Source organism: Nannobrachium achirus (assembly GCF_963921795.1).
Source record: "Nannobrachium achirus genome assembly, chromosome: 13".
Lineage (NCBI taxonomy): Eukaryota > Metazoa > Chordata > Actinopteri > Myctophiformes > Myctophidae > Nannobrachium > Nannobrachium achirus.
This window is the reverse complement of record NC_137833.1, coordinates 47878731-47902370: the sequence shown is the minus strand read 5'-3', so window position 1 is coordinate 47902370 and position 23640 is coordinate 47878731. Positions and strand designations below refer to the sequence as shown.

The window sequence follows — 23640 nt, the reverse complement described above, 5'->3', positions numbered from 1 at the left end:
TCCATATACGCTGTATAGGCTTATACGTTGGCCAATCACAGCGCCGATCATACACTACCGGCCAATCACAGCGCGTCTTGCCGTCTCTTCAGGAAGTGGCTTCCGTCAGCAACAGTGTTTACACTGGTGAAGGAATCTCCCACAATCCTGGTCTAAAAATGACGGGAGACGGCTCTACGGATTCGTATCGGGGAGGCGGTCGCGGTGGTCGCGCGGCGCCGTTCTGGTGGTCCGCGGCGACTCTGGGCGAAAAACGGCCGAAAAAAGCAATACCGCTACTGACCAGTAGTTGAGCAACTTCCATAGTATAGCTTTAAGTAAAACATGTGAGTACTTTTTCCACCACTGCCACAGGCTTTGAATAACACCATACCTGTATGTCTGGATCCACAAACTCAAACAGAGGAGTGCCCCCCATCTCCTCCCTCTCTGGCCTGTCTGAGGACACAGAGAGAAAAGCAAGTCAATAAAACCTGCATATCGTTGCAGTCGGGCAGAAAACCTTTTCATGTTTAGGCGGAGCTAACCGCTCCTACATCTGGCACTAGTTGTATGTCCGTCCGTCCGTCCGTCCGTCCGTATGTCTGTATGTCCGTCACACAGAGCTTGGCATTGGCCAAACTTTGCGGGACGCATGATAAAATTAACTCGTAAAAGACTATAAAACCGCTCACTTCACACTGTGTGTGATTCTTTCCTAAATGAATGCCCTAGTTTGCCGCACAAGAGCTTTTGCACAAAAACAGTGCGTCTCCGTGCGATGTGAGCTTGTAGATCTGAAATGTTCACTAGATACAAAACATTTTGAAAGCATGACAAGTGAAAGTGGTCATGTCTGTCAGTGAGTTTTATGGATAGCGAACCTATGAATAATATTAACGAGAGCTTCACGACATTCCATTGGAACACAGGTTCTTCCAGTAACTGGAAAGTAACAGTTTCTGACACGACATGTGCTGACGCACTGTACATCAGGGTTCCCCAATAGGCGGCCCGGGCTACTGTCTGGCCCCCACCAACCCCAGTAATAATGGTGGTATAAAAGCAGCAACAACACTAGTATATCGTCGTTGTCGGGTGGAAACCTTGTATCTCCAAATTTGTATGTTCTTTCGCAAAGTAAAGCCCTGCTTCATCATACAAGGCCGTCGCACAAAAGTAGTGAAAACAGCAGATCTACAAGCACACAACGTTGTGTGCTTGTAGATCGGCTATTTTCACTAGTTTAAATCATTTTTAAAATGATAAATGCAAAACGAACGGTTTTGGACGTACAAGATTTTCACCCGACAACGACGATATATCTGAACTGTCGCTGGAGTAGCCGGAACGCCACCGTCGCCCCCTGCAATGTTCTGGCCCTCGGCTTGGACTGGTACCCTAGACATAATTCGGCCCTTGGGGAAAACTAATTGGGGAACCCTGCTGTACATCAATCCCACGTCCACTACGCAGATTTCCTTTGACTAACGTCCATAGCAGGTCATGTACAGTAGGTTCCCTTGCCCCCTCCCCTTCTTCTTTTTCCCCTTCCTCTTTTTGTGGGAATAACCATAAACAATGGAGCTTGCACAATTATTATTCCCCCCACTGTTGTTACACCTGTAAACCTGTGCCAATAAAGTCGATGTGGATTCTGTTTCTGACACACAACAAACAAACAAGCAAACACGCCACCATTTAAAAACTACCTGAACTATTTGATGGGAGGGAACCACCAGTGGGGGAGGGCTCTGGGGTGTAGAAGATATCTGGACCTGAACCAGAGGTGCTCTCCACATCCTATACAACACACACAAACACGCACGCACGCGCAAAAACACAAACACACACACGCTCGCGCACAAACACACACACACACATGCACTAGGGCATTCACCAAATATTCGAATATCAAAGTCACTATTTGACATTGTTCACCAAAGTCGAATATTCGCTTTTTTTTTTTTTTTTTTTCTCTTTAAAAAAATATATATATTTCTTCATGGTTTATAAAGCTTGGCTAGATAGGAAGTCATAAGAATGAGTTGTCAATGCCCCTGGAATTTGTTAATGCTCTATACCAGGGGTTCCCAAACCTTTTTAGGCCGTGATCCCCAAAATAAACATATTTGAACTGGGGACCCCCACCCTGACAAGCACTTGGAATTGTAGGTATTACATTTAATGTGACTCGGTTCCGCAGATAAACATTGTGAAAATAGCAGTTCTACATGCTCACAACGCCTCGCAACGCGAGGCGTTGTGAGCATGTAGATCGGCTATTTTCACAATGTTCGCCTCTTGCTTACTTAATATTTGACAGTTTGGCCAGTCCTGTCGAATATTCGACTATTCGAATACTTTGAGGTCGAATAATTAGAATACTAAAAATCACTATTCGTGAATGCCCTAACACGCACACACCATGACTTATTCATATGTACTGCACATCGTATATAATATAACGCATCAATCAGTGAATTGGTAGCAGCTGTGTAAAGTAATTTACTAATAAGTACTGTACTTACTTCTAAGTTCTACTCCACTACATCTCAGAGGCAAATATTATACTTTTACTCCACTACAATGACGTTAAAACGTACCGATTACTTTGTTCGGCCCTATATACATGTTGGCCATTTGAAAATAGCCTAATCTACAAGCTCACAATGTGTCGCGACGTGATGCATTGTGAGATCGTAGATCTTTTTTTTTTAATGTTTTTTATCCCACGGTTTTTGTAACCCATTTTTCTCACCCGGTGACTACCTAACCTGTAGTCCTGGTTTCCGCTCTCCCCCTGCCGCGCCAGGGGACATTGGGGAGCACCCGGCTGGCTAGGGGGAGGTAGTATAGAAACCAGGACTACTGCATGTTTTTGTGTGAGGGCCTATGCCCAAGGAGACACGGGGAGAACATGCAAACTCACCACAGAAAGGCCCTATCGCCAACCCCACCTAGGGTGTGGGTGCTGATGACGCGGGTGGAGGAACACGCCCCCAGCGCCCACAGCTTCCCCCGGCGGGAATCAAACCCAGGACCTTCTGGCTGTGAGGCGAAGTGCTAACCACTGCATCACCGTGCCCCGCTCGTAGATCTTTTACTTTCAAAATACTTTTTACACATTTGAAAACTTGTGAAATGGGACATTCTGCATAAGGACTACTTTCTACTTTTGGTATTTTAATTACATTGTAATGCCAATACATCGGTACTTTTATTCAAGTACATTTTTTATTCCAGACTTTTGAGTGTTTCTGCATTCAGGGTTCCCACAAAGCTTTAACAAATTAATTTCCAAAACTTTTCCAGAATATTTAACCTGATTTCCAGGACTATATAACAATAATTCAGCTCAATAACGAGTCGCTTACTCCTATGCACAATGCCTAAAGACAGGTAGTGTATGCCAGTGGTTCTCAACCTTTTCAGGCCGCGACCCCCGAAATATTCATCACCCTGACGAACACTAAGAGTTGAGGAATTTTGTATAACAAGGTTCTGCCTCTATATATTTGACAATTTGGCCCATGTTTAAAGGAGCTATAGTCAACTTTTTCTTGAAAAACGGATGCTAAAATAAAAATAATGTTTCGAAAATATTTTATAAAAAAAAAAGCTTCATATATGTGTTTCTATTCAAAAATGACCACAAAAAGCATAAAATAATGATAAAATAATCATTTTGGCCATTGTCAAACCGACACTTTGTTTACATTCTAGTCTATAGACTAGGATGTAAACAAAGTGTCGGCCCTACAATGAAAAAGTTGACTATAGCTCCTTTAATTTGTCATTTCAGAGGTATTAACAAAATCAATAACCAAAGACAATGCATAGATATTTTTCCGGGACCTTCCAGGACCCTTGATAAATTCCAAAACTTTTCCAGTACTGGAAAAATATTTTTCTAATTTCAAAATATTTCCCGGAACTTCATGACTGTGGGAACCCTGAGCATTGCATTTGACTAAAGTAAAAATACTTTCCCCACCACTGCTTGGTAGTGACCTACCTCGGTGCCAGAGTCGTCCAGGTCCATATTGCTGGGATACATATTCTGTACCATGATGATGAGCGCCAGCAGGTCAGAGGTGGAGAGCGTGCTGGCATTACGACTGGACAGTGTGTATGCATGAGAGGGAAGAGAAGCAAAGAGATGGTTCACTTACTTCACTATACAGGGTTCCCACACATTTTTACCAATTCATTTCCAAAACTTTTCCAGAATATTGACCCAATTTCCAGGACTATATAACAATAATTCAGCTCAATAACGAGTCATAATCGTGACAGCCCTAACAACACTAGGTTTTGTAAAACACAGATCCTCAACCGAAATAACATTTCAAGTCCATTCATTTTAAAGGGCCACTTCACCTCTGGGACAACCAGATCTTATTTTATTGTTGTTTGGGACAAGATCAACACAATCCTGAGTTATTTTTTGTGTTCAATCTGTGTTTTGAGATATTTTAGTATTTCAGCATGAATGATGATGCATTTTGCATCATATGATACTAAAATATCTCAAAACACAGATTGAACACAAAAAATAACTCAGGATTGTGTTGATCTTGTCCCAAACAACAATAAAATAAGATCTGGTTGTCCCAGAGGTGAACTGGCCCTTTAAGATGATTTTAACTAATGGGCGTAGTGTGGGGTAAACTTATGTTTTACAAACACAGGATTATGATGTTATTACACAGAGTCCATGGCACTTTGGTTATTAACATACTAGAGGTTCGCGGCCCTTCGGGCCGCTCACATCTAGAGTCCACGCCCGCTTCTTTACTAAAAAACTTTTTTTTTCAAAAAAAAAAAAGTTTTTTGAAAAAAAAAAAAGTAAAAAAAAAAAAAAAAAAAGTAAAAAAAAAAAAAAGTAAAAAAATAAATAAATAAAAAAAATTAAAAAAAAATTTTTTTTGGGGGGGGAACTATTGTGGCAGAACTATTGTGCCGCAGCGCACGTTTCCGGTCGGACATATTTGACCGCCGGACGCACTGGAGAGAAGTGACTGGCTGTGTCCGAAATGCGGAACACGTTCCCTACTCCCTAACCCTAAATGAGGGATCCAGATGTAGTGTACTACAGTAGTGAACAAACCAGCGCATTTCGGACACTACCCCGTCGCCATCTGGTTGCGTCATCGCTGTCGCACAGTTAAAACACTCTAGCGCTGGCTTTTGGAGCAATAAATAATGCGAATTTGCAAATTTTGTTCTCTGGTGACAATGCTGTGGACAGTTGTTTTCTTTAGCCGGTGGTTCTGCTACGAGCGGTTCTGTTGCGTTTGCTCAGCAACAGGTGGCTACGCCTCCTGCCATGCAGAGACGCAGAGACGAACCTGCAGTGTGCGTGTGCGCGTGCACACCGCATGTGCGTGCTCAAAGCGCGAGACAGCGGCCGTAGCGCAGTGCATTGTGGGGCGGCAGGGCTTGAATAGCGCTTGAATAGTGACCATCGAATCCTCACTACAAATCCAAATGCATTGTGGGATACTTCAGTACACTATATTAGGGTACAAAAATGCTCACTATACATTCGGACACTAGTTCAAAATGGCGGAGCCCCATTTTAGTACACTACATTAGTGAATAGGGTGGATTTCGGACACAGCCTCAGTTATGCCTCTGCTATTTCTCTGCCACAGTGGTGTCAAATTTCACTCCACTTATTGCGACGCCCCCCTCTGTTGAAATTGGATCCGCCGGTCCCATAGCTGGGAATGAGCCAATGGAGGGCTGTCACCATGGCGACGGGGGGCGAATGATAGCGTTAGGGGCGGTATTCCTTACGTCCTAGACGACTACCTATGAGTTGAAGTCGATGTAAAGGGGGCGTGAATGGGCTTGGAAGTGGGATGCGGCAATAGGAGGAATGTAATAATAGATCCTGTGTATGTAAAATGTACGTCCATCATTTTTTTCTCATGTGAGAAAAGCCATTAAATTTTTTTCTTTTCACCTTTTTGGTGCTACAGTATGTTCATAAAAAAGTAAGAATTTGACCGTTTCGCCCATCAGCTGGATTTTAACAACACAGGACCAGCTCCAGAGCCACAGGGGGGCTAAATGTGTGTTTATGAGCTAAAGAGTCTCTCTCTCACACTCTCTCTCTCACACACACACACACACACACACACACACACACACACACACACACACACACACACACACACACACACACACACACACACACACACACACACACACACACACACACACACACACACACACACACACACACACACACACACACACACGGTTCTCATGCCAGACTTACATAACAAAGATTGTTTGATCTGCTGTCTTTGTTGTTGGAATATCGAACATCGTGAAACATATTTTGTCTTACATTTTGACATGTTTTTTTGTTTTTTTTGGCGACGGATTGCCAGACACCCACAGCGCTGCATAGTCAGCTACAGCTCTAGTTGGCATCGTTAATAACAGGGTCGAACATTGTCGGAAAGGCTGCGTCGCAGACCCTCAGGGTTCCATGAAGGGTCTGTAACTCTGAGTTATGGGAGTTCTTAATTAAAAAAGTTTTGAGAACCACTGCTAGAGGGGTTGCCAAGAAGAGTGGACCCAGTACAGAGCAAGGACATAGTATCCGGCTTGCAAGTTGAGGCGATATAGGAAGAGACTTCAAGAGAAAGTTCATATGAACGGCCGCTAGTATCGCTGTTTCCCCAGTGCCAGAAATTATTTTGCTCCATTAAAGTGGATGGGTTTTTGCCGACTTTACACTTGATTTTATTAATAAACATTGTCATAAATACTGTATGCTTCCAGTCGTTAGTTCAAAGTCTTCTTTCAATCACCATGATATGCGTTTTGTTAAATTATGGTCCCATGTATTTTAAAATCTGTGATAAAATCAAGCTTGATTGACAAGCTCCCAACCAGTAGCATCACCCCCTGCTCTGTACCAAACAATAGATTTCTGCTCCCATTTCTATTTTCAGGACAGGATGTAGAAAGATGGTGGCATGCACACGCTTGCTAAATAGGCCTCATTTACCATCTGTAAAGAATATATGGGTGTAATATTTACGGCCTATGGTACTAGGCCTGTCACGATTTACTAAACCCACGATTCGATTCGAATCACGATTCAAGGTTGACGATTCACGATTTTTTCACGATTTTTTCAACAAATTTATTTCCAGAGAAATTACCCCAAAAAATCCACAATTCTTACAATTCCAGTATTTGTTTTGCTTTTAACAATACTGTTTTCTCTTATGCTCTTTTCAATACAGTAGAACTGTCAAATGACAAAAAACAACAATAACATTTCAGTTCACAAGGAATCCTGTATGTTTTAGATGTTCTCTTATCCTCTATACAGTAGCAAATAGCACATGACAGATAGTGTAAACTTATCAATTCTTAAATGTCAAATCCTGTTCTTTTTTTAAACAACACTCTTACACTTTTTTCAATACTGTATCAAAGAATGCATTTTTTTGTGGTACATATCAAGCCAACTGTATTGTAAGCCAGGCACAAACTAAGGCATAATAACAACTCTTACCCTCTTTTCAAAATCAATAATTCATCAAAGTCAAGACCTAGTGTCTCATTGTGGATAGACTGTTCAAAGTCCCTGACTTTCTAACACACCATTCCACCAGCTTATATATTGAATGTGTCAATTCTTGTTTACCATTCCACCCGTCTTATATATTGACTGTGTCAATTCTTGTTTTCACTAGAAACGTTGTTTCCACATTGTAACCAGTGGCAGAGACATGCATCTGTACGTAGCATTGTTGTTGTTAGCCCTTAGCACTGATTAGTGCTATGCTCTGTAGCAGCAAAGTAATGACACAGCACTCAACTAACTGCTCTCTTTGTCAATCGAAATCGCGGAGCTCTTCTCTGCAGCCCAATGGAGGCACGCTGGCAGCTGTGAGTGGGTGAGCCTTCCTACTGTAGCTGCCGCTGCCTGTGTCTGCCTGACACGTTGAAGACAGAATGGAGATTAAGTCGAGGGCGACCTCTGGTGGTCGAATCGCGATTCGTTTTTAAAAAAAACGATTTTCACCGTCCCCCAATAAAATCGATTTAAATCGATTTTTTCGTAAATCGTGACAGGCCTATATGGTACAGAGCCTACCTACTACCCAGGTCAACTAAGCATTCTTTTAAGTTTGTTTAAGTACAGAGGGCTTAAGTGGTTTGTGCTGTGCTGGGCAAAACAAACACTGGAAGGCTGGCGTAGCAGTCCGGTGCACCTAGGCCGCTAATGCTAAGGCCTGGCGACCTTTGATGCGTGTCACTGCCCATCTCTCTCCCCATTTCCTGTCAGTCTACTGTATTCTATTAATAAATGCCTCCCACCCCCCAAAAATATAAATGTATCTAAAAACACACTGGAACAATTTAGAAGGAATTCATAAGAAAACCTGACAGCTGTTTATGTTGATCTAAAGTTACCAGATGTGTTTTGTTGTTGGAAATGTGATGGTGTACACTGTACATTAGGGCATTCACGAATAGTGATTTTTAGTATTCGAATTATTCGACCTCAAAGTATTCGAATAGTCGAATATTCGACATGACTGGCCAAACTGTCAAATATTAAGAAAGCAAGAGGCAAACATTGTGAAAATAGCAGATCTACATGCTCACAACGCCTCGCAACGCGAGGCGTTGTGAGCATGTAGATCAGTGGAACCGAGTCAAATTAATACCTAATTGTCAGGGCTTGTCAGGGTGGGGGTCCCCAGTTCAAATTATGTTTATTTGGGGGGTTACGGCCTAAAAAGGTTTGAGAACCCCTGGTATAGATTATTAACTAATGCGTTCACCAGGGGCATTGACAACTCATTCTTATGACTTCCTATCTAGCCAAGCTTTATAAACTATAGAAAATAAACTATTTGGAACTATATCGAATAGTGACTTTGATATTCGAATATTCGAATAGTTGGTGAATGCCCTACTGTACATGTCAGTTGGCGAGGGCTAATGTGAACACTTCCAAGTCTTCCATACGACGACGATGCTCCATTTCACACACGGTTCTCTGAACTCAATTTGCAGTGGTATAAAGTAAGTAAGTACCTTTACTCAAGCACTGTACTTAAGTACAATTTTTAGGAAGCCTTCAATGACGTGGTATCAGAATGGCATAAACTGGCATACTGGCCGATACCAGCATTTTAAGCAATTAATCTGCAGCTTTCCTGTTTGTCTGCTTTTTAGTCTGTCTGACAGGGGTTGCTATGGTGATCAATTTACCATATTAGGGATATCAACACGCATGGAATTCTTTGATTGGTCGGCTCAACCCATCAGCTTTGTGGATTGATGCTTGACGTTTGTGCCTTAAGTGGTAAAGCATTAGAGCTCATCCCCGGAAAGGGATCCTAGAAGTCATAATAACAGACAGTACATCGCCATCCGCTAACAGAATGGCCAAACCTATCCGTGTTCTGGTGACCGGTGCCGCTGGACAGATCGCCTACTCCCTTATGTACAGCATCGCCAAGGGAGACGTGTTCGGACACGATCAACCTATCGTCTTGGTGATGCTGGATATCCCGCCCATGGTGCCGGTTCTGGATGGGGTCGTTATGGAACTGCAGGACTGTGCCCTCCCACTCCTGAGAGAGGTGATCCCCACCTCTGACGTAGAGGTGGGCTTCAAGGACCTGGATGCCGCCATCTTGGTGGGCTCCATGCCCAGGAAGGAGGGGATGGAGAGGAAGGACCTGCTGAAAGCCAACGTGGCCATCTTCAGAACCCAGGGATCAGCCCTGGAAAAGTACGCCAAGAAGACCGTCAAGGTCTTGGTTGTGGGAAACCCGGCCAACACCAACTGTCTGATTGCGTCCATGTCTGCTCCCTCCATCCCCAAGGAGAACTTCTCCTGCCTCACTCGCCTGGACCACAATCGGGCTTCATCCCAGGTAGCGATGCGCTGCGGTGTGTCTGCCAACCATGTGAAGAACATCATCATCTGGGGAAACCACTCCTCCACCCAGTACCCCGACGTCCACCATGCCAAGGTCACCGTGAAGGGCTGCGAAAAGGCTGCCTTCGGCGCTGTCCAGAACGACGCCTGGCTCAAAGGAGACTTCATCTCAACGGTTCAGCAACGCGGCGCAGCGGTCATCAAGGCCAGGAAGCTGTCCAGCGCCATGTCTGCCGCCAAGGCCATCTGCGATCACATGAGAGATATCTGGTTCGGGACCAAAGAGGGCGAGTTCGTCTCCATGGGTGTGTATGCTGGTGGAAACAAGTATGGAATCCCAGAGGACCTCGTCTACTCATTCCCTGTCCAGATCAATAACAAGACCTGGAAAGTGGTCGATGGACTTGCCATCACCGACTTCTCTCGGGCCAAGATGGACGCCACAGCAGCCGAACTGGTGGAGGAGAGAGACACCGCAATGGCCTTCCTGTCCCAGTGACTCATCTCCCTCTGACCCACAGCAGCAATTAGATCCTCCCAGCTTGCGGCTGTGACACTGAGCCCTCCAATCTAAACGTTCCACTGGCATCTGCGAGTCACCTCTCTCTGTGTGTGTAAATGTGTCTGTTTCAGTCGGTCTGAAACTAGAAAATAAAAACTTAAGTAACAATGCAAATGATGTAATTGATGTAATTAAGACTAGAATTACATTGAAAACATTGTTTTTGTTTTCCCACCATTACATCTTCAGTGTGTTGACATCCTTTCTTTCTATTATAGCCTACAGCTCCTATAATTCAAGGCATTCCTTGAGATTTAAAATGTTTCCTATTACTATAAACTGTAAATTTAAGTACAATTTATATTAACTGTTCTGCTGCTGTTGACGGCGCTCACCGTCATTGAAAGGGTTAATACCATGGCGCCGTTGACGGTGAGGACTGTGAATCTTACTGTATATACAGTAAAGATATTATTACTTACTGTACGTCGCTCCGGTCCCGCCCGCATCGGCAATGTCGGCGATTTGTTTACAACGCACGTTGGGCGTGCACGCGAAGTGAAGCTCCTCAATGTTAAGTCAATGGAGAGGCCCATAAAGAAACTTCATTTAAACAAAATAGCCATTTTGAGACATTTTGCAGCAGATCTAAATGTAAACAAGGCACAAGGCAGGGCGCAGCCATCTTCCTCTTCTTGTCCCACACTGTCATGTGACTAGATGACGTAATCGTTGCCGTCAAGTGATAATCCAAAAAAACAAAAACAACCCCCTTCCAGCCCTTCAAAATAATAGCGGCGGCCTATGGAGGAAACTGCGTGGCACCGAGGCACCAAGCAACTTTCAGATTAAGAGGCACTAATTGTGTTAAACACATAATTAATTAAGATTATTCTCTAATGATCGTCATGAGTTGACTCTCATACACTAATCTCTCAAGACAGACTGATGCTACGCAAAGAGGGACAAACAGAGTGGGCATTCCCTTTTCTTTGACGATTGCTAGCCAGATTTGCTCATACACTGTATCTATCAGCTGTTCTGCTCGCATTCGCACATGTGTACGATGCCTAAGACGTCCACAGGAGTCTTAAGGTTAATGGTTAATGGGCGGCGATTTGCTGTTAAGACGCCTGGAGAAGTCTTACCTGGTGAACAGGTACCGCGGTAGCGGCTGGTGAGCGAAAACACTACATATCCAATGATGCAACTCGGCCACCAGCATCATGGAGGAGTGTCTATTCTCCATAGGCTCCTATTCATTGCTGATGCAAAGAAACGGCTTTATCTCGGAATCTACTTCCACAAACGCAGAGAAGGCCAAGAACTGTTCTTTTTCACCGCAACATTGGGCCGTGACAGTAGGCCGCGTTTAGGATTTTAGTTTTGCAACCAAATATAAACAAATTTTAAAATCCTCCATTTCCACAACATGCACACGCACGTGGCTTCCGGGGCTCTTCAAAATAAAGCGTGAGTGAATTGCGGCACTCACAGCCAAATCATTTCCAAAATAATGGCATCCAATAACGATATGATACGCACATGAAAGCTGCAATTCTCGGAAATTGCGAGTGTGGTTGCCTATTTAAACGCCTGGATAGCCAAAATGTCAGGTGAATCCTGACATTTGGTGAATCGTCAAGCTTGCACCACTCCTCCATTGAACTCAATGGACTTTTTGCATTTTCCTACTTATAGTCTGGATTGTTTACCTAGAAATAAATAATAAATAAATAATAAAGTAGCACTAGAACTATAATGTGTTGCCCCTGTTGGGCAATCACACTAACTAAATAGTGGTCTTCAAGAGACGTGAAGGCATGGTAGGAAGGCAACTGACTGGCTCTGTTCCTTCTCTACTGCATGCCTCCAGGACTCAAATCTGCCAAAGATCTGACGTCGTTCTAAGGTGATCGCCCAGCGTCCTTTAATTGCATTTACTACCAAAACCCTGCTCATATCTCCACAACCGTTGCCCCCATCCATGCCAAATTTTGCACACACACTCCTTGACTGCCAAACTACAACCTCCAAGGACCCCCAGAGCCCGAGGGACCTGGGGACCCCCAGATGTAAAAAATGACCAAATGTGCTCACACGTCACACGTCACACTTTTCCCCTGCTTATATCTCCGCACCCGTTGACCCGATCCATGCCAGATTTTACACACACACTCCTTGCCTGCCAAACTACAACCTCCAAGGACCCCCGGAGCCTGGGGGACCCCCAGATGTAAAAAATGACCAAATGTGCAAAAATGACCAAATGACCACCCCAACGGGGCTGCTCACGGGGAATTCCCGGGGACCACCGACTCCTGGTGCTCCAGAACGGATGCAAAAGTGGTGGCGCCCCCAGTGGAGGACCCCCTGCCACTGCAGCGCACATAAAATGCCGTAACTCGGGCTAGGAGCGTCCGGGAGAGCCGGGGCCGGTACCTATTCGTCCGCCAAGGCAACGCGGAGACCCCACCCCTCATTTCTCACATGGCCCTATTCTAGCGCCACCTTCAGGCCGATTTTTAAAACACATTTTTGGACACTGCTCCTACAGTTTTTGCCCTAAAATCACGAATATCACTACACAGCATGTCTACACTCATGTCATCAACATGGATCAGGAAGATTTTGGAAAAACAAATTTTTGCCCTATTTGTGGAGATAAGCCACCTACGGTCGCTTATCTCCCGATTAGGGAGTCTTACTGGTAAAATATTGGCACTTTGGCTACCAGAGTGTGCAGCCAGCTTCTTGAAGACCACTACTTCGCTATAGGGACCGCCTCGACTGCACACACACACACACACACACACACACACACACACACACACACACACACACACACACACACACACACACACACACACACACACACACACACACACACACACACACACACACACACACACACACACACACACACACACACACACACACACACACACACACACAGCATGCTGAATGAACCAAAACAAGCGATTCCTCAAGAAAGACAGGCTTGGGGATCTTTTGGGAATTGAATACATGCAACCGGCCACCTGAGCGCGCCGGTCTCAATGTTTGTTAAAAAATAATAATAAACTAGCCCTTACCCGTTCAAAGATATGAGCTCCAAAATGATGTGCAGTGTGTGGGTTATGGGATACTGTGCACACAGTATATGAGGGATGGAAAGTAACTTTAACTGGTGCTTGCATGATGTAGGAGCATCAATGTAAGAAACCCGTTTCGTTTAATGGCTACAGACCTGCCTGCACACACACCCCCCCCCGTGTGTGTGTGTGTGTGGGTTTGTGTGTGATTGTGCATGGCCTGAACAACAGCGCCCCTCCCTTAACATGTGTGGTCACAAAAGGTACTGTAGGCTAAATAGATATAGATACACCATAAAAATGCTAATATACAGCATACGATTTGTGAAAGTGACAAACGGGCTTCACAGTTATGTCAGGTGTGTTCATATGCTGATGGTGATGCGATTTCAGATCAATTGCTCCAGCCACCGAGGAGAAACGCTGTGACAGACAGACAGACAGACACTCACTCACTCACTCACTCACTCACTCACTCAGACATTCGCAAAATTATAGTATAGATGGTCTATATCGGTCTACTTTCAACCCTGATGAGAAGCCAAAACCACCACCACATTCCGCCAAAGATGGCTAATTTATGAAGATACACCATCCCGACTAGAGGTGAAATGATACACAAAGCCTACAAATGGTCTCCTAAGTGGGTGCTGTCGTCTGACCTCAAATCTTGCGAACGTCCAATGTTTACTGGTGCTAGATCCCGCGAGAGTGTGTTGCTGGGACAGAGAACGGTCTATAATAAAGTTGATTTTGTCTTGATTTGTCTCTCTGAAAAAAAGCCATTTTAGTATGAAAATCTTATTTCCACACAACTCCTCTAAGGTATATTAATGACATAGTTTTCCCCTTTAAGTTCAGTGACCATGGGGCTAAAGAATCACTCGGAACATCTCCCATTGGAAATAATACACTCCAACCTGCTTCCGGGTCTCCTAAAAAGGCGGCTGCCTACTTCACGCAGATACGGAAATAAACCAGAGATGTTACTTACAGATGTGCTTTTTCAACTCTTCAGTATTTACTGCTCTTTTCCTGAACATTTCCTGCAAATGTTTTTTTCCACAGGTTTCTTTTCCTGTTTTGCCTTTCTAATTTTTATGGAGAATGGAGTGCATTTTTGCAGAAACTCGTAAATGTCAAGAAACCACTCCATTCCCGTTGAAAAGCAGAATCCACCTTCATAGATAGATTTATAGTCAGAGAAGGTCATAAAAATAGAAAAATAGCTGATATATAAGCTCAATGTTCTGCAAATGTTCTGTCTTGCCAATGGCAGGACAGGTGTGACGTTTTGAAATGGCACATCTGTATGTCTTGCTATTATCGTCTTGGACAATAGACCTTTTCCATGGCAGCCATATTGACACATAGGTAATGTTATGTCCTGTACAGGTGTTATTAATAATACTAATTAAGGTTCTGTTCCATTTTAGTGTATCAGAGTCCTTCCAGTTTGACCTGAATGGAATATGGAACATTGATTAGTATCATTGGTAACACCTGTCCTGTACAGGATGTAACCTCAACCTGACCACACTATTTATGTCACTGTGAAAAAAGGCCTATTGGTGGGAAATGAGTAATATGTTCTCCCTAACCCCAAGTTTCATGCAAATCAGAACGTAAAAGATACTGTATCCATTGCTTTTGTTTTTAAATTCTTTTTTTAAAATCTATTTCCTGTGTTTGTTTAGGTGATTTTGTTGTGTGGTCGATGTCCCTGGACGTGGCCGGGGGATGGGGGCTTGAACAACGAAAATGTTTCATTTGTAATGACTGACATTGTCTAAAATCTGAAACAATAACTAAAAAAGTGGAAATAAATAGAGATACTGTATCCTACAACAAAGAAACAGCTAAGAATAACCCTTGTCCGTCCAACTTCTCTGGCAGTGGTAATAGATATTAGAAAAATAATTCAGTACCTGTGTATATGAGAAGCAGATGTGCTTATGCCGTCTTCCAGACATGTCGGAAAGGTCAGAATTTTGGACTTCCTACACGTCATAATGCAGTGGAACAACCGTTTAAGTAGAAATTTAAACTTCAAGCATTACTTCTCAACATTGACGTACGGTATGCGAGATCTAGGCATAGTTGTTGACAACACAGTGGGTTCAAATTGTGGACGGTTAACAGAATTGCCTTTTAAAAACGTATTCATAATCTTAAAACGTACTTTTAACCACTTAAGTCCGGCCCCTACAGTATATACTTTGTTGGCCAAGGTCCCCCAGGGGTCTGTACTTGGCTCCCTCATTTTTCCCTCTACACCAAATCTCTTCAGATGCACACGCACAGCAATTCGCCGTGAGCTTGTAGATGTTCACCTATTCTCACCAAACATTTAAACTTGCATAATATCCTTGTTATTTGCGGAGCTCTTTGCAAAAGCGTTGTGAGGTAGGACTCTTTTCTAGAATTCTTTTCTAAAAGCGAATAATAAAGTGGTTATTGTGAAGATTTATGATCCTAACTCTGTTTAATTTCATCCTCTGTCCTTTTCCATTGCAGGAAGGGACACTGAGGGGACAATGTGAAAGTTGAGTTAATAATAAATAGCCTAAATCAGAGGTCTTCAACAGGGGGTCCGCGACCCCTAGGGGATCCGCGGAGGTACTGCAGGGGGTCCGCGAGATTGTTGCTTGATTAAACAATAAAAAATATTTTATTTTTCAAAAAAAAAACTTTTTTTTTTCCACATTTATGTTAAAAAATAAATCATGATTCTATCCATTTTGAATAGCTTGAATACATGATTACTATTGAAAGATTGTTGATAGTATTGACATTGGTTCTCAGTTAATAAGTACTATTTAGTTTATAAATGGTAGTGGTATGGCCACCCTGCTCGCTATAACTTGTTTAAAATAAAAAAGATATGTCGTAGCCCCGACGCCCCAAACCTACGAGGTGTTTAGGGGGTCCCTGCTCCATCTCCCCATCAGTTTGGGGGTCCCCGGCCTGAAAACGTTGAAGACCCCTGGCCTAAATAGAAACTTGTATTGTATGTGCAATTGTGCATTTGAGATGACAACGCCTTCTAGGAGCACCGTCAAGTTTATCTGCCCGATATTCAAAAAGGCTAAAATAGGACCAGGTTTAGAAGAAAGTAGAGGAAACCAAATGTTAAGATGTTTTTGAAAACAGGTCAATTATAAATGAGCATTCCATCTGAAAGGAAAGCATATGGCACAATATCTATCCGTATCTCCTGCGACTCTGCAAATTAACTGAATTCCTGGAAGACGTCAAACATCTTTTTGTTTTTATTTTACAGCACTGACTTCCATTAATCGTGGGCTTATAGAGTATATGTCATAATGAAGCCAAAATGCACACGTGTTAATGCACACACACACACACACACACACACACACACACACACACACACACACACACACACACACACACACACACACACACACACACACACACACACACACACACACACACACACACACACACACACACACACACACACACACGTTTCAAGCTTGTAGATCTGCTACTTTTCATTTTTGTGTGATGCTGTAGGATAATGAAGAAGGGAATTAATTTACAAACCTTTAAAGAGGTGGTGCCATAGTTTTGTAATTTCCTGTTTTGTATGTGACTATGGAGTTAACATTACTCTAACACAGCGGTTCTCAAACTATGCATACAAAGTGGGGTCACGGGAAGGTGCCTTTGGGGTTGCGAATTGGAAACCAAAAAAAGAAGAAATACATTTATTATCAAGAAACGATAAAAAAAAGAAAAAAAAAAAAAAAGGAAGGTCGTTGCAACCAATGTGAGGACGCCACCTTGACTCCTCACACACACACACACACTGCACCCCATCTTTAATTCATTTCGGGACAGATACATTTTTTTTTTGTACTTAAGCCTTTGCATAGGCCAGGGAATGGCTAGATTATGAAGAACAAAATCTTCCAAACTGCACCTCTGGAATAATACACCGACTCGGTGACCGGTGGGGGAGACTTGGACCATTCCAGCAAGGAATTTCACAGCATGAAATTTACAAGACAAGTTGCTGGAAAGAGCAAAACTACACCTGCAATGAAAGTAAAAAGCTGTGTTGAAACATCTGCCATGACAACTACCTGGAGTAGAGGTCAAAACACTGTGCAGGGGAGTGCTACGCAAACCAAGATCCTTACAGCGGTGCCAAAGTAAAAAAGATACTTCAGGGTACGGAAGAAGGCAGTTACCTGCCGAAACGTTGGTTTATTTTTACTCTGCATGTATCCAATAATAAAATATTGGCACATTGGCTACCAGTGTGTGCGGCCACCTCAGGGGTCATCAATATGTCCGTACATGGACAAAATTAGTCCGTGGCAAAGGGTATTTTTTTACACACCATTATAATGTATAACTAGAAAAATATTGTTCCTTCGAAACAATTGTGGGCTCGCTTCAAGCCAGAAAACAATGGCTATAAAAGTACAAAATGTCAAGATCGCAGGCAGTGCTCTCTTTGACGTTACTGACGTCAAAGATTGGTCCATTTTGTTCCAAAAATGTGTTGTGCAAAAGTTGACCCGCTGGTGGCGCTATAACAGGCCAATGTAAGAAGGGTGGTATCTGTTCCTTGACCTATTGGGAATGTGCTTGCAAGATTTCACGCACATTGCAGGCTGTGTTCATGATTTGAGGTGTTTTTGGCTTTGGCCACTTTATCGCTGCTTGCAGCTATATTCATTATTATTATTTTTTTGTGTGTGCACTTCATAGGCATATTAGATAAAGGTCCTTAGATTGTGTGTAGAATGTTTCATGCAAATTGCAAAAAAAAAAATCCTAACGGGTTTAAGCGTTTCACAAACTGCTCAAAATGATATAGCGCCCCCCTTTGGCCAATTGGGGTAAGATTGGTTTTAGTGATATTTGGACTAACACTCTACATCTTTGCCAAATGCCATGAACATGTTACTTTGCATGTATGATTTAGAGGCAGAAGAATAATTTGCATAAAACTGCAATATTCATTGAATTTATTTAAAAAAGCATGTTTCAATTTTAAAGAAATCCGATCTGACAGATCTTTAGATATCGGTCCAAAGTTCACGTAAACAAAGTTTTGTGCACGTGGAGCGAAAATTCCAGAATAAAAGCGGGTTTACGCGTTTTACAAACTGCTCAATATGGCGGAAAATCGAAGGGCGGAGCTTACTTAACAACGACACAGATGTCTTCCGCTCGAGTCAAAGCACGTGTGTAACAAGTTGCATGTCTTCAAACAAAACGAGTCATGACTTATGCCCGTTTGAAGTTTGAATTTTCAAACGCTTCGTATAGCGCCCCCCTTTGGCCGATTGGAATAAAATTGGTTTCAGTGATACTTTGACTAACCCTCCACATCTTTGCCAAATGCCATGAACGTGTAACTTTGCATGTATGATTTAGAGGCCGAAGAATAATTTGCATAAAACCGCAATGTTGATTGAATTATTAAAAAATTATATTTCACTTTAAAAAAAATCTGGTTGATCAATCTGACCGTATTGGTCCAAAGTTCATGTGAAAAAAGTGTTGTGCACTTGACGCGAAAATCCCAGGAGGAGATAGATTTTTACTGTTTTTCATATAATTCCGAATTGTGGGAGACCTAAAGGTCAGAGGTCAAAAGTTAGAGGGTAAAAGTTGTTCGGCATGAGGAGACGCTTAAGTGTATACAGGTTTCATGGCTGTACCTAAAACACAGCATGAGCTATACGTGTTCAAAGATCGCACTTTCGAAGGCTTCCTACAGCGCCACCATTTGGCCGATTGCTATAATAAATAATAGCACACTTCGCCACTGTAAGCTGAACACATTGATGTTTTTATTTTCATTTTCTCACTAAGTATGTAGGAGTAGAAAGGAACCGAAGTTTTGAGGAGAACTTGATATAGTATATAAATAAACTAGAAAAATATTGTTCCTTCGAAACAATTGTGGGCTCGCTTCAAGCCAGAAAACAATGGCTATAAAAGTACAAAATGTCAAGATCGCAGGCAGTGCTCTCTTTGACGTTACTGACGTCAAAGATTGGTCCATTTTGTTCCAAAAATGTGTTGTGCAAAAGTTGACCCGCTGGTGGCGTTATAACAGGCCAATGTAAGAAGGGTGGTATCTGTTCCTTGACCTATTGGGAATGTGCTTGCAAGATTTCACGCACATTGCAGGCTGTGTTCATGATTTGAAGTGTTTTTGGCTTTGGCCACTTTATCGCTGCTTGCAGCTATATTCATTATTATTATTTTTTGTGTGTGTGCACTTCATAGGCATATTAGATAAAGGTCCTTAGATTGTGTGTAGAATGTTTCATGCAAATTGCAAAAAAAAATCCTAACAGGTTTAAGCGTTTCACAAACTGCTCAAAATGAAATAGCGCCCCCCTTTGGCCAATTGGGGTAAGATTGGTTTTAGTGATATTTGGACTAACACTCTACATCTTTGCCAAATGCCATGAACATGTTACTTTGCATGTATGATTTAGAGGCAGAAGAATAATTTGCATAAAACTGCAATATTCATTGAATTTATTTAAAAAAGCATGTTTCAATTTTAAAGAAATCCGATCTGACAGATCTTTAGATATCGGTCCAAAGTTCACGTAAAAAAAGTTTTGTGCACATGGAGCGAAAATTCCAGAATAAAAGCGGGTTTACGCGTTTTACAAACTGCTCAATATGGCGGAAAATCGAAGGGCGGAGCTTACTTAACAACGACACAGATGTCTTCCGCTCGAGTCAAAGCACGCGTGTAACAAGTTGCATGTCTTCAAACAAAACGAGTCATGACTTATGCCCGTTTGAAGTTTGAATTTTCAAACGCTTCGTATAGCGCCCCCCTTTGGCCGATTGGAATAAAATTGGTTTCAGTGATACTTTGACTAACCCTCCACATCTTTGCCAAATGCCATGAACGTGTAACTTTGCATGTATGATTTAGAGGCCGAAGAATAATTTGCATAAAACCGCAATATTGATTGAATTATTAAAAAATTATATTTCACTTTAAAAAAAATCTGGTTGATCAATCTGACCGTATTGGTCCAAAGTTCATGTGAAAAAAGGTTTGTGCACTTGACGCGAAAATCCCAGGAGGAGATAGATTTTTACTGTTTTTCATATTATTCCGAATTGTGGGAGACCTAAAGGTCAGAGGTCAAAAGTTAGAGGGTAAAAGTTGTTCGGCATCAGGAGACACATAAGTGTATACAGGTTTCATGCCTGTACCTCAAACACAGCATGAGCTATACCTGTTCAAAGTTCGCACTTTCGAAAGCTTCCTACAGCGCCACCATTTGGCCGATTGCTATAGAAAATAATAGCACACTTCGCCACTGTAAACTGAACACATTGATGTTTTTATTTTCATTTTCTCACTAAGTATGTAGGAGTAGAAAGGAACCGAAGTTTTGAGGAGAACTTGCTCTAGTATATAAATAACTAGAAAAATATTGTTCCTTCGAAACAATTGTGGGCTCGCTTCAAGCCAGAAAACAATGGCTATAAAAGCACAAAACGTCAAGATCGCAGGCAGTGCTTTCTTTGACGTTACTGACGTCAAAGATTGGTCCATTTTGTTCCAAAAATGTGTTATGCAAAAGTTGACCCGCTGGTGGCGCTATAACAGGCCAATGTGAGAAGGTTGGTATCTGTTCCTTGACCTATTGGGAATGTGCTTGCAAGATTTCACGCACATCCCAGGCTGTGTTCATGATTTGAGGTGTTTTTGGCTTTGGACACTTTATCGCTGCTTGCAGCTATATTTATTATTATTATTTTATATTTTTTTTGTGTGCACTTCATAGGCATGTTAGATAAAGGTCCTTAGATTGCGTGTAGAATGTTTCATGCAAATTGCAAAAAAAATCCTAGATTAAAAACGGGTTTAAGCGTTTTACAAACTGCTCAAAATTATATAGCGCCCCCCTTTGGCCATTTGGGGTAAGATTGGTTTCAGTGATATTTGAACTAACCCTCTACACTATTTTGTCATGAAAATGTGACTTTGCATGTATGTTTTAGAGGCAGAAGAATAATTTGCATAAAAATGCAATATTGTTTGAATTTATTAAAAAAGCATGTTTAAATTTTAAAAAAAATCCGATCTGACAGATCTTTAGATATTGGTCCAAAGTTCACGTAAAAACAGTTTTGTGCACGTGACGCGAACATTCCAGAATAAAAGTGGGTTTAAGTGTTTTACAAACTGCTCAAAATGGCAGAAAATCTAAGGGCGGAGCTTACTCAACAAAGACACAGATGTCTTCCGCTTGAGTCAAAGCACACGTGTAAGCAAGTTGCATGTCTTCAAACGAAACGAGGCATGACTTATGCCCGTTTAAAGTTTGAATTTTCAAACGCTTCGTATAGCGCCCCCCTTTGGCCGATTGGAATAAAATTGGTTTCAGTGATACTTTGACTAACCCTCTACATCTTTGCCAAATGCCATGAACGTGTAACTTTGCATGTATGATTTAGAGGCCGAAGAATAATTTGCATAAAACCGCAATATTGATGGAATTATTAAAAAAATATATTTCACTTTAAAAGAAATCCGACCAGACTAGTTTGACCATATTGGTCCAAAGTTCATGTGAAAAAAGTTTTGTGCGCGTAACGCAAAAATCCCAGGAGGAGATAGATTTTTACTGTTTTTTATATAATTCAAAATTCTGGGGGATCTAAAGGTCAGAGGTCAAAAGTCAGAGCGTAAAAGTTGTTCGGCATGAGGAGACGCATACATGTATACAGGTTTCATGACTGTACGTATAACAGAGCATGAGCTCTATCTGTTCAAAGTTCGCACTTTCGAAGGCTTCCTACAACGCCACCATTTGGCCGATTGCTGTAAAAAATAATAGCACACTTCGCCACTGTAAGCTGAACACATTGATGTTTTTATTTTCATTTTCTGTCTAAGTATGTAGGAGTAGAAAGGAACCGAAGTTTTGAGGAGAACTTGATATGACGGTTAGATATTGTCACTAGAAAAATATTGTTCCTTCGAAACAATTGTGGGCTCGCTTCAAGCCAGAAAACAATGGCTATAAAAGTACAAAATGTCAAGATCGCAGGCAGTGCTCTCTTTGACGTTACTGACGTCAAAGATTGGTCCATTTTGTTCCAAAAATGTGTTGTGCAAAAGTTGACCCGCTGGTGGCGCTATAACAGGCCAATGTAAGAAGGGTGGTATCTGCTCCTTGACCTATTGGGAATGTGCTTGCAAGATTTCACGCACATTGCAGGCTGTGTTCATGATTTGAGGTGTTTTTGGCTTTGGACACTTTATCGCTGCTTGCAGCTATATTCATTATTATTATTTTTTTTGTGTGTGTGCACTTCATAGGCATATTAGATAAAGGTCCTTAGATTGTGTGTAGAATGTTTCATGCAAATTGCAAAAATAAATCCTAACGGGTTTAAGCGTTTCACAAACTGCTCAAAATGATATAGCGCCCCCCTTTGGCCAATTGGGGTAAGATTGGTTTTAGTGATATTTGGACTAACACTCTACATCTTTGCCAAATGCCATGAACATGTTACTTTGCATGTATGATTTAGAGGCAGAAGAATAATTTGCATAAAACTGCAATATTCATTGAATTTATTTTAAAAAGCATGTTTCAATTTTAAAGAAATCCGATCTGACAGATCTTTAGATATCGGTCCAAAGTTCACGTAAAAAATGTTTTGTGCACGTGGAGTGAAAATTCCAGAATAAAAGCGGGTTTACGCGTTTTACAAACTGCTCAATATGGCGGAAAATCGGGGGCGGAGCTTACTTAACAACGACACAGATGTCTTCCGCTCGAGTCAAAGCACGCGTGTAACAAGTTGCATGTCTTCAAACGAAACGAGTCATGACTTATGCCCGTTTGAAGTTTGAATTTTCAAACGCTTCGTATAGCGCCCCCCTTTGGCCGATTGGAATAAAATTGGTTTCAGTGATACTTTGACTAACCCTCCACATCTTTGCCAAATGCCATGAACGTGTAACTTTGCATGTATGATTTAGAGGCCGAAGAATAATTTGCATAAAACCGCAACATTGATTGAATTATTAATAAAATATATTTCACTTTAAAAGAAATCCGCCGAGACTAGTTTGACCGTATTGG

General features: G+C 42.0%; 2 protein-coding genes across 2 annotated transcripts in view; one reads left to right on the top strand and one right to left on the bottom strand.

The window, feature by feature from the left end:
* The window catches only part of hps1 (HPS1 biogenesis of lysosomal organelles complex 3 subunit 1), a 56884-nt gene that overhangs the window by 15368 nt on the left and 17876 nt on the right, over window positions 1-23640 (bottom strand). Inside the window, exons 6-8 of the mRNA XM_080739757.1 lie at window positions 3998-4100; window positions 1692-1782; window positions 374-438 (exon numbers count right to left, since the gene is read on the bottom strand). Of these exons, the coding sequence (XP_080595883.1) occupies window positions 374-438; window positions 1692-1782; window positions 3998-4100 (259 nt within the window). The remainder of the gene's footprint in view (window positions 1-373; window positions 439-1691; window positions 1783-3997; window positions 4101-23640) is intronic.
* On the top strand, window positions 9364-10415 carry LOC308296471 (malate dehydrogenase, cytoplasmic-like; the record flags this gene model as incomplete). Its single annotated transcript, XM_080739759.1, has 1 exon — window positions 9364-10415. Exon 1 carries the CDS (start codon window positions 9414-9416, stop codon window positions 10413-10415), a length of 1002 nt encoding a protein of 333 aa, XP_080595885.1. The 5' UTR covers window positions 9364-9413.